The sequence below is a fragment of the Fringilla coelebs genome (genome assembly GCF_963513975.1).
Source record: "Fringilla coelebs genome assembly, contig: SCAFFOLD_488, whole genome shotgun sequence".
Lineage (NCBI taxonomy): Eukaryota > Metazoa > Chordata > Aves > Passeriformes > Fringillidae > Fringilla > Fringilla coelebs.
Window position 1 is genome coordinate 1 of NW_028167295.1, and position 11662 is coordinate 11662.

The window sequence follows — 11662 nt, forward strand, 5'->3', positions numbered from 1 at the left end:
TTTTTTCTGGATGGTCCCAAATCGTCCTCCAGCCAATCCTCCTGCTCCAAAAATTCCTCCTCAGGAATCAGAGCAGGCTGAGAATTTTGGGGATAAAAATTGGAATTTTCGGGCAAAAAATTTGAATTTTCAGGTAAAAAATTGGAATTTTCGGGCAAAAATTTGGATTTTTTGGGGAAAAAATTGGAATTTTCAGGCAAAAATTTTGGATTTTGAGGTGGAAAATTTGGATTTTCTGGAGGGATTTTGGGAATTTCTGAGGTGGGTTTGGGGAAATTTGGATTTTTGAGGTCGTTTTTGGTGTCTTGGGTTCGTTGGCGTTTGCGGCCGGGGCTGGAATTTGGATTTTGGGGCCGTTCGGGGTCGTCGGGAGGGGCTGGAAAAGAGAAAAAATTGCCAATAAAGCATCAATAAATTATCAATAAGCTATCAATAAATCACCAAAAAATCATCAATAAATCCCCAAAAAATCATCAATAAATCCCAAAAATATGCCCAATAAATCCCCCAAAAATCCCCAATCAATCATCAATAAATCCCCAAAAAATCATCAATAAATCCCCAATAAATCCTCAATAAATCATCAATAATTCCCCAATAAATCATCAATAAATCCCCAAAAAATCATCAATAAGTCATCAATAATTCCCCAATAAATCCCCAATAAATCCCTAACAAATCATCAATAAATCATCAATAAATCATCAATAAATTCCCAATAAATCCTCAATAAGTCATCAATAAATCCCCAATAAGTCATCAATAAATCCCCAATAAATCCCAAATAAATCATCAATAAATGCCCAATAAATGCCTAATAAATCCCCAATAAATCATCAATAAATCATAAAAAAATCCCCAATAAATCCCCAATAAATCATCAATAAATCCCCAATAAATCATCAATAAATCATCAATAAATCCCCAATAAATCATCAATAAATCCCCAATCAATCATCAATAAATCCCCAAAAAATCCCCAATAAATCATCAATAAATCCCCAATAAATCATAAATAATACCCCAAAAAATCCCCAATAAATCCCCAATAAATTATCAATAAATCCCCCATAAACCATCAATAAATGCCCAATAAATCATCAATAAATCTCCAATCAATCATTAATAAGTCCCCAATAAATCATCAATAAATCCCCAATAAATCCCCCAAAAATCCCCAATAAATCATCAATAAATCCCCAATAAATCATCAATAAATCCCAAATAAATCATCAATAAATCCCAAATAAATCCCCAATAAATCATCAATAAATCCCCAATAAATCATCAATAAATCATCAATAAATCCCCAATAAATCCCCAATCAATCCCCAATCAATCCCCATAAATTCTCAATAAATCCCCAATAAATCATCAATAAATCCCCAATAAATCCCCAATAAATCATCAATAAATCCCCAATAAATCATATAAAAATCCCCAATAAATCCCCAATAAATCCCAAATAAAACCCCAATAAACCCCAAATAAATCATCAATAAATCCCCAATAAATCATCAATAAATCCACAATCAATCCCCAATAAATCATCAATAAATCCTCAATAAATCATCAATAAATCCCCAATAAATCATCAATAATTCCTCAATAAATCATCAATAAATGATCAATAAATCCCCAATAAATCATCAATAAATCCTCAATAAATCATCAATAAATCCCCAATAATTTCCCAATAAATCCCCAATATATCATCAATAAATCACCAATAAATCCCCAATAAATCATCAATAAATCCCCAATAAATCCCCAATAATTCCCCAATAAATTCCCAATAAATCCCCAATAAATCATCAATAAATAAATCCCCAATAAATCATCAATAAATCACCAATAAATCATCAATAAATCCCCAATAAACCCCCAATAAATCACCAATAAATCCCCAATAAACCCCCAATAAATCATCAATAAATCATCAATAAATCATCAATAAATCCACAATCAATCCCCAATAAATCATCAATAAATCCTCAATAAATCATCAATAATTCCTCAATAAATCATCAATAAATGATCAATAAATCCCCAATAAATCATCAATAAATCCCCAATAAATCATCAATAAATCATCAATAAATCCCCAATAATTTCCCAATAAATCCCCAATAAATCATCAATAAATCACCAATAAATCCCCAATAAATCATCAATAAATCCCCAATAAATCCCCAATAAATCCCCAATAATTCCCCAATAAATTCCCAATAAATCCCCAATAAATCATCAATAAATTCCCCAAATAATTTGAATTTTTCACCTTTTTCCAGGAGCATTTTCAGCGTTTCCTGGGCGCTCTCCCAGGTTTCTGAGTCCAGCTCAGCCCCAAAATTTTGGAGCCATTCCTGGAGGGTCTGCAGGGGAGTCTGGCCCTGAAAAAGGGGAAAAAGAGAAGAAAATTCGGAATAAAATGGGAAAAAAATCAGGGAAAAAGTGGAAAAAATTGGGAATAAAATGGGGAAATAATCAGGAAAAAATGCTCAAAAAATCAGAATAAATCAGAAAAAATTAGAAAAAAAATCTGAAAAAAAATCTGAAAAAATCCCCCAAAATTTAGAAAAAAATCAGAAAAAAATCTGAAAAAAATCAGAAAAAAATGGAAAAAAATTGGAAAAAAATCAGAATAAAATCAGAAAAAAATCTGAAAAAATGCTCTAAAATTTAGGAAAAAATCAGAAAAAATCAGAAAAAAATCCAAAAAATTCCAAAAAAATCAGAAAAAAAAATCCCAAAAATTCCCATTAAATCCCCTAAATTTTCTGGAATGTTCTGGCTCACCTTGGCGTTCCTGAGGGCGAGGTTGGCCCCGCTGTGGATGAGCAGCTGGGCCACGGGGAAGCGTCCCGAGGCCAGGGCGTCGTGCAGGGGGGTGAGGCCGTCACAGCCCGGCCCCCCCGGATCGTCCAGGGCGGCGCCTCCGGCCAGCAGCAGCTGCACGATCTCTGGGGAGGGGGATCCTGAGCCTGAGCCTGAGCCTGATCCCAATCCTGATCCTGATCCCAATCCCGAGCCCGAGCCCGATCCTGAGCCTGAGCCTGAGCCCAATCCTGATCCTAATCCCGATCCTGATCCTGACCCTAATTCCATTCCTGATCCTGATCCTGATCCCAGCAGCAGCCGCACGATCTCTGGGGAGGGGGATCCTGAGCCTGAGCCTGAGCCTAATTCCATTCCTGATCCTGATCCTGATCCTGATCCTGATCCCAATCCTGATCCTGATCTCAATCCCAATCCTGATCCCAACCCCACTCCAGCAGCAGCCGCACGATCTCTGGGGAGGGGGATCCTGAGCCTGATCCCGATCCCAATCCTGATCCTGAGCCTGATCCTGATTCTGATCCCATTCCTAATTCCATTCCTGATCCTGATTCCGATCCTGAGGCCAATCCTGATCCCATTCCTGATTCGGATCCCATTTCTGATCCCAATCCTGATCCTGATCCCAATCCTGATCCCAATCCCAATCCTGATCCCGATCCTGATCCTGAGCCTGATCCTGATCCTGATCCCAATTCCAATCCTGATCCTGATTTTGATCCCAATCCCAATCCTGATCCTGATCCCAATCCCAATCCCAACCCTGATCCCATTCCTGATCCCAGCAGCAGCCACACGATCTCTGTTGGGGGGGGGGGGATTCTGGTCCTGATCCTGAGCCTGATCCCGATCCTGATCCCAATCCTGATCCTGATCCCAATCCTGATCCTGATGCCAATCCCAATCCTGATCCCAACCCCACTCCAGCAGCAGCCGCACGATTTCTGGGGAGGGGGATTCTGAGCCTGAGCCTGGACCTGAGCCTGATCCTGATCCTAATCCTGATCCTGAGCCTGAGCCCAATCCTGATCCTAATCCTGATCCTAATTCCATTCCTGATCCTAATCCTGATCCTAATTCCATTCCTGATCCTGATCCCAGCAGCAGCCCCACGATCTGTGGGGAGGGGGATCCTGAGCCTGAGCCTGAGCCTGATCCTAATCCTGATCCTAATTCCATTCCTGATCCTGATCCCAATCCCAATCCTGATCCCATTCCTGATCCTGATCCCATTCCTGATCCCAATCCTGATCCTAACCCCACTCCAGCAGCAGCCGCACGATCTCTGGGGAGGGGGATCCTGAGCCTGAGCCTGAGCCTGATCCCAATCCTGATCCTGATCCCAATCCCAATCCTGATCCTGATCCCAATCCCAATCCCAACCCTGATCCTGATCCTGATCCCAATCCCAACCCTGATCCCATTCCTGATCCCATTCCTGATCCCAGCAGCAGCCGCACGATCTCTGTTGGGGGGGGTGGGGTTAGTGAGTCTGATCCTGAGCCTGAGCCTGAGCCTGAGCCTGAGCCCAATCCTGATCCTGAGCCTGATCCTGAGCCTGACCCTGATCCTGATCCCAATCCCGAGCCTGAGCCCGATTCTGATCCTGAGCCCGATCCTGATCCTGAGCCCGATCCTGATCCCACTCCTGATCCTGACCCTGATCTTAATCCCATTCCTGATCCCAATCCTAATCCTGATCCTGATTCCATTCCTGATTCTGATTCTGATTCTGATCCTGATCATGATCCCAATCCTGATCCTGATCCCACTCCTGATCCTGACCCTGATCTTAATCCCATTCCTGATCCCAATCCTGATCCTGATCCTGATCCTGATCCCATTTCTGACCCCAATCCCAACCATGATCCTGAGCCTGATCCTGATCCTAATCCTAATTCCATTCCTGATCCTGATCCTGAGCCCAATCCCGATCCAGATCCAGATCCTGATCCCAATCCTGACCCTGACCCCAATCCTGATCCTGTTCTCCATTTCTGATCCTGATACTGAGCCCAATCCTGATCCTGATCCTGATCCTAATCCTGATCCCGATCCTGATCCCAGCAGCAGCCGCACGATCTCTGGGGAGGGGGATTCTGGTCCTGATCCTGAGCCTGATCCCAATCCTGATCCTGATCCTGAGCCTGAGCCTGAGCCTGATCCTGATCCTGATCCCGATCCCAACCCCGCTCCAGCAGCAGCTGCACGATCTGTGGGGAGGGGAATTCTGGTCCTGATCCTGATCCCAATCCCGATCCTGATCCCAATCCTGATCCCATTCCTGATCCTGAGCCTGAGCCTGATCCTGAGCCTAATTCCATTCCTGATCCTGATCCTGATCCCAGCAGCAGCCGCACGATCTGTGGGGAGGGGGATCCTGAGCCTGAGCCTGAGCCTGATCCCAATCCTGATCCTGAGCCTGATCCTGACCCCTGATCCTGATCCCAGCAGCAGCCGTACGATCTCTGGGGAGGGGGGATTGGTGAGCCCGATCCTGAGCCTGATCTTAATCCTAATTCTGATCCCAATCCCAACCCTGATCCCAATCCTGATCCCGAGCCTGAGCCCGATTCTGATCCTGATCCTGATACTAATTCTAATTCCATTCCTGATCCTGATCCCGATCCTGATCCCATTTCTGATCCCAATCCCAACCCTGATCCTGATCCAGATCCTGATCCAGATCCTGATCCAGATCCTGATCCCGATCCTGATCTCGATCCTGATCCCATTCCTAATTCCATTCCTGATCCTGATCCCAATCCTGACCCTGATCCCGATCCTAATTCTGATCCCAATCCCAACCCTGATCCCAATCCTGATCCCGAGCCTGAGCCCGATTCTGATCCTGAGCCCGATCCTGAGCCCGATCCCAATCCTGATCCTGATTCCATTCCTGATCCTGATCTTGATCCCAATCCTGATCCCGATCCTGATCCCGATTCTGATCCTGAGCCCAATCCCAACCATGATCCTGATTCTGAGCCCGATCCTGATCCTGAGCCTGATTCCGATCCCAAACCCAAACCTGATCCTAACCCTAATTCAATTTCTGATCCTGATCCTAATTCTAATTCCATTCCTGATCCTGATTCCGATCCTGATCCCAATCCTCATCCTGATCCCAATCCTAGCCCAGATTCTGATCCCAATCCCAACCCTGATCCCAAATCCCAACCCTGATCCCACTTCCACTCCTAATCCCAATCCTGATCCCAGCAGCAGACGCACGATCTCTGGGGAGGGGGGATTGGTGAGCCCGATCCTGAGCCTGATCCTGAGCCTGATCCTGAGCCCGATCCCAACCCTGATCCCAATCCTGATCCCGATCCAGATCCTGATCCCATTGCTAATTCCATTCCTGATCCTGATCCTGATCCCAATCCTGATCCTGATCCCAATCCCAATCCTGATCCTGATCCCAATCATGATCCTGATCCCAATCCCAATCCCAACCCTGATCCCATTCCTGATCCCAGCAGCAGCCGCACAATCTCTGGGGAGGGGGATTCTGGTCCTGATCCTGATCCCAATCCTGATCCCAATTCTGATCCTGATCCCATTTCCAATCCTAATCCCAACCCTGATCCCAGCAGCAGCCGCACGATCTCTGTTGGGGGGGGTGGGGGGTTAGTGATCCCGATCCTGATCCTGATCCTGATCCCAATCCTGATCCCGATCCCAATCCCAACCCTGATCCCATTCCTGATCCCAGCAGCAGCCGCACGATCTCTGGGGAGGGTGGGGGGTTAGTGATCCCGATCCTGATCCTGATCCTGATCCCGATCCTGATTCTGATCCCAATCCCAACCCTGATCCCAATCCTGATCCCAAGCCTGAGCCCGATTCTGATCCTGAGCCCGATCCTGATCCCATTCCTGATCGTGATCCTGAGCCCGATCCTGATCTTGAGCCTGATCCTGATCCTGATCCTGAGCCTGAGCCTGATCCTGATCCCAACCCCGGCCCAGCAGCAGCCACACGATCTCTGGGGAGGGGGATTCTGGTCCTGATCCTGAGCCTGATCCTGATCCCAATCCTAATTCCATTCCTGATCCTGATTCCATTCCTGATTCTGATCCTGATCCCAATCCTGATCCTGAGCCTGATCCTGAGCCTGATCCTAATTCCATTCCTGATCCTGATTCTGATCCCAATCCCAACCCTGATCCCATTCCTGATCCTGATCCTGATCCTGAGCCTGAGCCCAATCTCAACCCTGATCCCATTCCTGATCCTGATCCTGAGCCTGAGCCTGAGCCCAATCTCAACCCTGATCCCATTCCTGATCCCGATCCTGATCCTGACCCTGATTCTGATCCCGATCCTGATCCCGATCCCGATCCCAATCCCAACCCTGATCCCATTCCTGATCCCAGCAGCAGCCGCACGATCTGGGGGATTCTGGTCTTGATCCTGAGCCTGAGCCTGAGCCTGATCCTGATCCTGATCCTGACCCTAATTCCATTCCTGATCCTGATCCTGACCCTAATTCCATTCCTGATCCTGATCCTGATCCCAGCAGCAGCCGCACGATCTGTGGGGAGGGGGATCCTGAGCCTGAGCCTGAGCCTGATCCTAATCCTGAGCCTGATCCCATTCCTAATTCCATTCCTGATCCTGATTCCGATCCTGATTCCGATCCTGAGCCCAATCCTGATCCCATTCCTGATTCGGATCCCATTTCTGATCCCGATCCTGATCCTGATCCCATTCCTGATCCCAATCCCAATCCTGATCCTGATCCCAATCCTGATCCCGAGCCTGATCCTGAGCCTGATTCTGATCCCAATCCCAATCCTGATCCTGATTTTGATCCCAATCCCAATCCTAATCCTGATCCCAATCCCAACCCTGATCCCATTCCTGATTCGGATCCCATTTCTGATCCCGATCCTGATCCTGATCCTGATCCTGATCCTGATCCTGATCCCAATCCCAATCCCAATCCTGATCCCGATCCTGATCCCAATCCTGATCCTGAGCCTGAGCCTGATCCTGATCCCAATCCTGATCCTGATTTTGATCCCAATCCCAATCCTAATCCTGATCCCAATCCCAATCCCAACCCTGATTCCATTCCTGATCCCAGCAGCAGCCGCACGATCTCTAGGGAGGGGGATTCTGATCCTGATCCTGATCCCGATCCTGATCCCAATCCGGATCCTGATCCTGAGCCCAATCTGGATCCTGATCCCAATCCCAACCCTGATCCCATTCCTGATCCCAATCCTGATCCCAGCAGCAGCCACACGATCTCTGCGGGGGGGAATTCTGGTCCTGATCCTGATCCCAATCCCAATCCTGATCCCATTCTTGATCCTGATCCCAATCCAGATCCTGAGCCTGAGCCCAATCCCGATCCTGATCCCGATCCTGATCCCAGTCCTGATCCCAGCAGCAGCCGCACGATCTCTGGGGAAGGGGATTGGTGAGCCCGATCCTGAGCCTGAGCCTGAGCCTGATCCCAATCTTGATCCTGATCCCAATCCCAATCCTGATCCAATTCTCAATCCTGATCCTGATCCCAATCCCATTCCTGATCCCATTTCTGATCCCAATCCTGATCCTGATCCAGATCCTGATCCTGATCCCATTCCTAATTCCATTCCTGATCCTGATCCTGATCCCGATCCCGATCCCGATCCCGATCCCGATCCCATTCCTAATTCCATTCCTGGTCCTCATCCCGATCCTGATCCTGATCCTGAGCCCAATCCTGATCCCGATCCTGATCCCTTTCCTGATCCCAATCCCAACCATGATCCTGATCCTGATCCTGAGCCCAATCCTGATCCCGATCCTGATCCCTTTCCTGATCCCAATCCCAACCATGATCCTGATCCTGATCCTGAGCCCAATCCTGATCCCGATCCCAATCCTGATCCAGATCCAGATCCTGATCCCTGATCCAAATCCTGATCCCAATCCTCATCCCAATCTTAATCCTGATCCTATTCCCCATTCCTGATCCCAACTCTGATCCTGATCCTGATCCTGATCCCGATCCTGATCCCGATCCTGATCCTGATCTTGATCCCATTCCTGATCCCAATCCTGGTCCTGGTCCTGATCCTGATCCCAATCCCAATCTTGATCCTGATCCCATTCCCGATCCCATTCCCAACCCCATTACCTGATCCCATTGTTAATCTCATTTTTAAATCCCAAAAAAAAAGTCCCAAAAAAATCCCACAAAATTCCCCCAAAATCCCCCAAATTCTCCTCAAAACCCCCCCCCAAAATTCTCCCCCCAAACTCCCCCAAATTCTCCTCAAACGCCCCAAAAATTCCCTTTAAATCCTCCAAAATCCCCCAAAATTCCCCAAATCCCCCTAAAATTCCCAAAAAATTCCCCAAATCTCCCCAAAAATTCCACAAGAATTCCCCAAATTCTCCTCAAATCCCCCCAGAAATTCCTTTAAATCCCCCAAAATCCCCCAAAAATCCACCCAAAATATTCCAAATCCTCCCCAAATCACCCCAAAAAATCCCCCCAAATACCCTTGAAGTGCCCCAAAATTCTCCCAAAACCTCCCTAAATCCTTCCCAAGTCCCGCCAATATCCCCCTAAAACCCCCCAAATTCTGCTCAAATCCCCCCAAAATTCCCCAAAAATCCCCCAAAGTTCCAAAAAATCCCCTAAAATCCCCTCCAATCCCTCAAAATCCCCCCAAAATTCCCCAAAATCCCCAAATCTCAAAAAAATTCTCCAAAAATCCCCCAAAATTTCCCAAAATCCTTCAAAAATTCCCCCAAATTCCCCTAATTTTCCAAAAATGCCCCAAAATCCCCCCAAATTCCCAAAAATCCCCCAAAATTTCCCCAAATTCTCCCAAAATCCCCCAAATATTCCAAAAATCCCCCCAAATTCCCCCCAAAATTCCCCTAAAATCCCCCAAAAAACCATAAATCTCCCTAAAAATTTCCCCCAAAACCCCCAAATCTCCCCCAAGTTCTCCCAAAATCTCCCAAAAATTCCCTCAAATCCCAAAAAATCTCCCAAAATTCCCTAAAATATCCCCAAAACCCCCCAAAATCCCCCCCAAAAGTCCCCCAAAAAGTCCCAAAAAAATCTCCCAAAAAGTCCCAAAAAAATCTCCCAAAAAGTCCCAAAAAAATCTCCCAAAAATCCCCCAAAATCCCCCCAAAATCCCCCCAAAACCCCAAATCTCCCCAAAAATTCCTCAAAAATTCCCCCAAATTCCCCAAATTCTCCCAAAATTCTCAAAAAAACCCCCAAAATCCCCCAAAAACCCCCAATCTCCCCAAAAATTCCCCAAATTCTCCCAAATCCCCCCAAAAATTCCTTTTAAATCCCCCAAAATCCCCCCAAAAATCCCCCAAAATTCCCCAAAATTCCCCAAATCTCCCTAAAAATTCCCCAAATTCTGCTCAAATCCCCCCCAAAATCCCCCCAAAAATTCCCCAAATTCACCCAAAATCCCCAAAAATACCCCCAAAATTCCCAAATAATTCCCCCAAAATTCCCCAAAAATTCCCTCAAATCCCAAAAAATCCCCCAAAAGTCCCCTCAAATTCCCCCAAAAATCGCCCCAAAATTCCCCTAAAATCCCTTCAAATCCCCCAAAAATTTCTCAAAAATCCCCTAAAATTCCCCAAAATTCCCTAAAAATCCCCCAAATCTCCCCAAAAGTCCCCCAAAAAGTTCCAAAAAAACCCCAAAAAATCCCCCCAAAAATCCCCCCAAAATCCCCCAAATCCCTCTCAAAAACCCCCAAATTCTCCCAAATCCCCCCAAAAATTCCCTTTAAATCCCCCCAAATCCCCCCAAAATCCCCAAAAAATCCCCCAAATTCTCCCCAAAATCCCCCAAAAATTCCCCCAAATTTCCCTAAATCCTCCTCAAATCCCCCAAATCTTCTGAAAATCCCCCAAAATTCCCAGAATTCTTCTCGAATCCCCCCAAATTCCCCAAAAATCCCCCCAAAACCCCCAAATCTCCCCAAAAATTCCTTAAGAATTCCCCAAATTCTCCCCAAATTCCCCAAAATCCCCCCCAAAATTCCCCAAAATTCAAAAAAAATCCCCCCAAAACCCCCAAATCTCCCTAAAAATTCCCCCAGACCCCCAAAAATCCCCCAAAATTCCCAAAATTCTCCCAAAATTCTCAAAAAAATCCCCCAAAATTCCGAAAAATCCCCAAAAATTCCCCAAAAGTCCCCCAAAATCCCTCAAAAATTCCCCCAAATTCTCCTCAAATCCCCCAAAATACCCAAAAATACCCCAAAATTCTCCTTAAATGCCGCAAAAATCCCCTAAAATTCCCCAAAATTCCCTAAAAATCCCCCAAAAATCCACCAAAAAATCCCCCAAAATTCCCAAAAAATCTCCCAAAAATTCCCCAAAATTCCCTTAAGAATCCCCCAAATCCCCCCAAAATTCCTTTTAAATCCAAAAAAATCCCCCAAAATCCCTCCAAAAATCCCCCAAAATTTCCCAAATCCCCCCAAAAATTCCCCAAATTCTCCTCAAATCCCTCCCAAAATCCCAAAAATCCCCCAAAATCCCCCCAAATCTCCCCCAAAATCCCCCAAAATTCCTCAAAAATTCTCCAAATCTTCCCAAAAATCCCCCAAAATTCCCAAAATGCCCCAAAATCCCCAAAATTTGTGGGAATTTCTCACCCAGGTGTCCGTGGTTGGCGGCCTCGTGCAGGGGGGTCCAGCCCACGTAATCCCGCGGGTTCACCGGGTGCCCCTGGAAATTCGGGAATTTTGGGGGAATTTGGGGATTTTTGGGATTTTTGGGATTTTTTGGGACTTTTTTGGGATTTTTGGGGATATTTTTGGGAATTTTT

General features: G+C 46.1%; 1 protein-coding gene across 1 annotated transcript; it reads right to left on the bottom strand.

Annotated features, from left to right (window-relative positions):
• Nucleotides 1–319: 319 nt before the first annotated feature.
• Nucleotides 320–11562, bottom strand: LOC311166063 (tonsoku-like protein; the record flags this gene model as incomplete). The annotated part of the gene is made up of 4 exons (XM_084227543.1): nucleotides 320–376; nucleotides 2282–2393; nucleotides 2800–2963; nucleotides 11490–11562. Coding segments are annotated over 4 exons (406 nt in total), but the record flags the coding sequence as incomplete, so codon positions are not given.
• Between the last annotated feature and the right edge of the window lie 100 nt (nucleotides 11563–11662).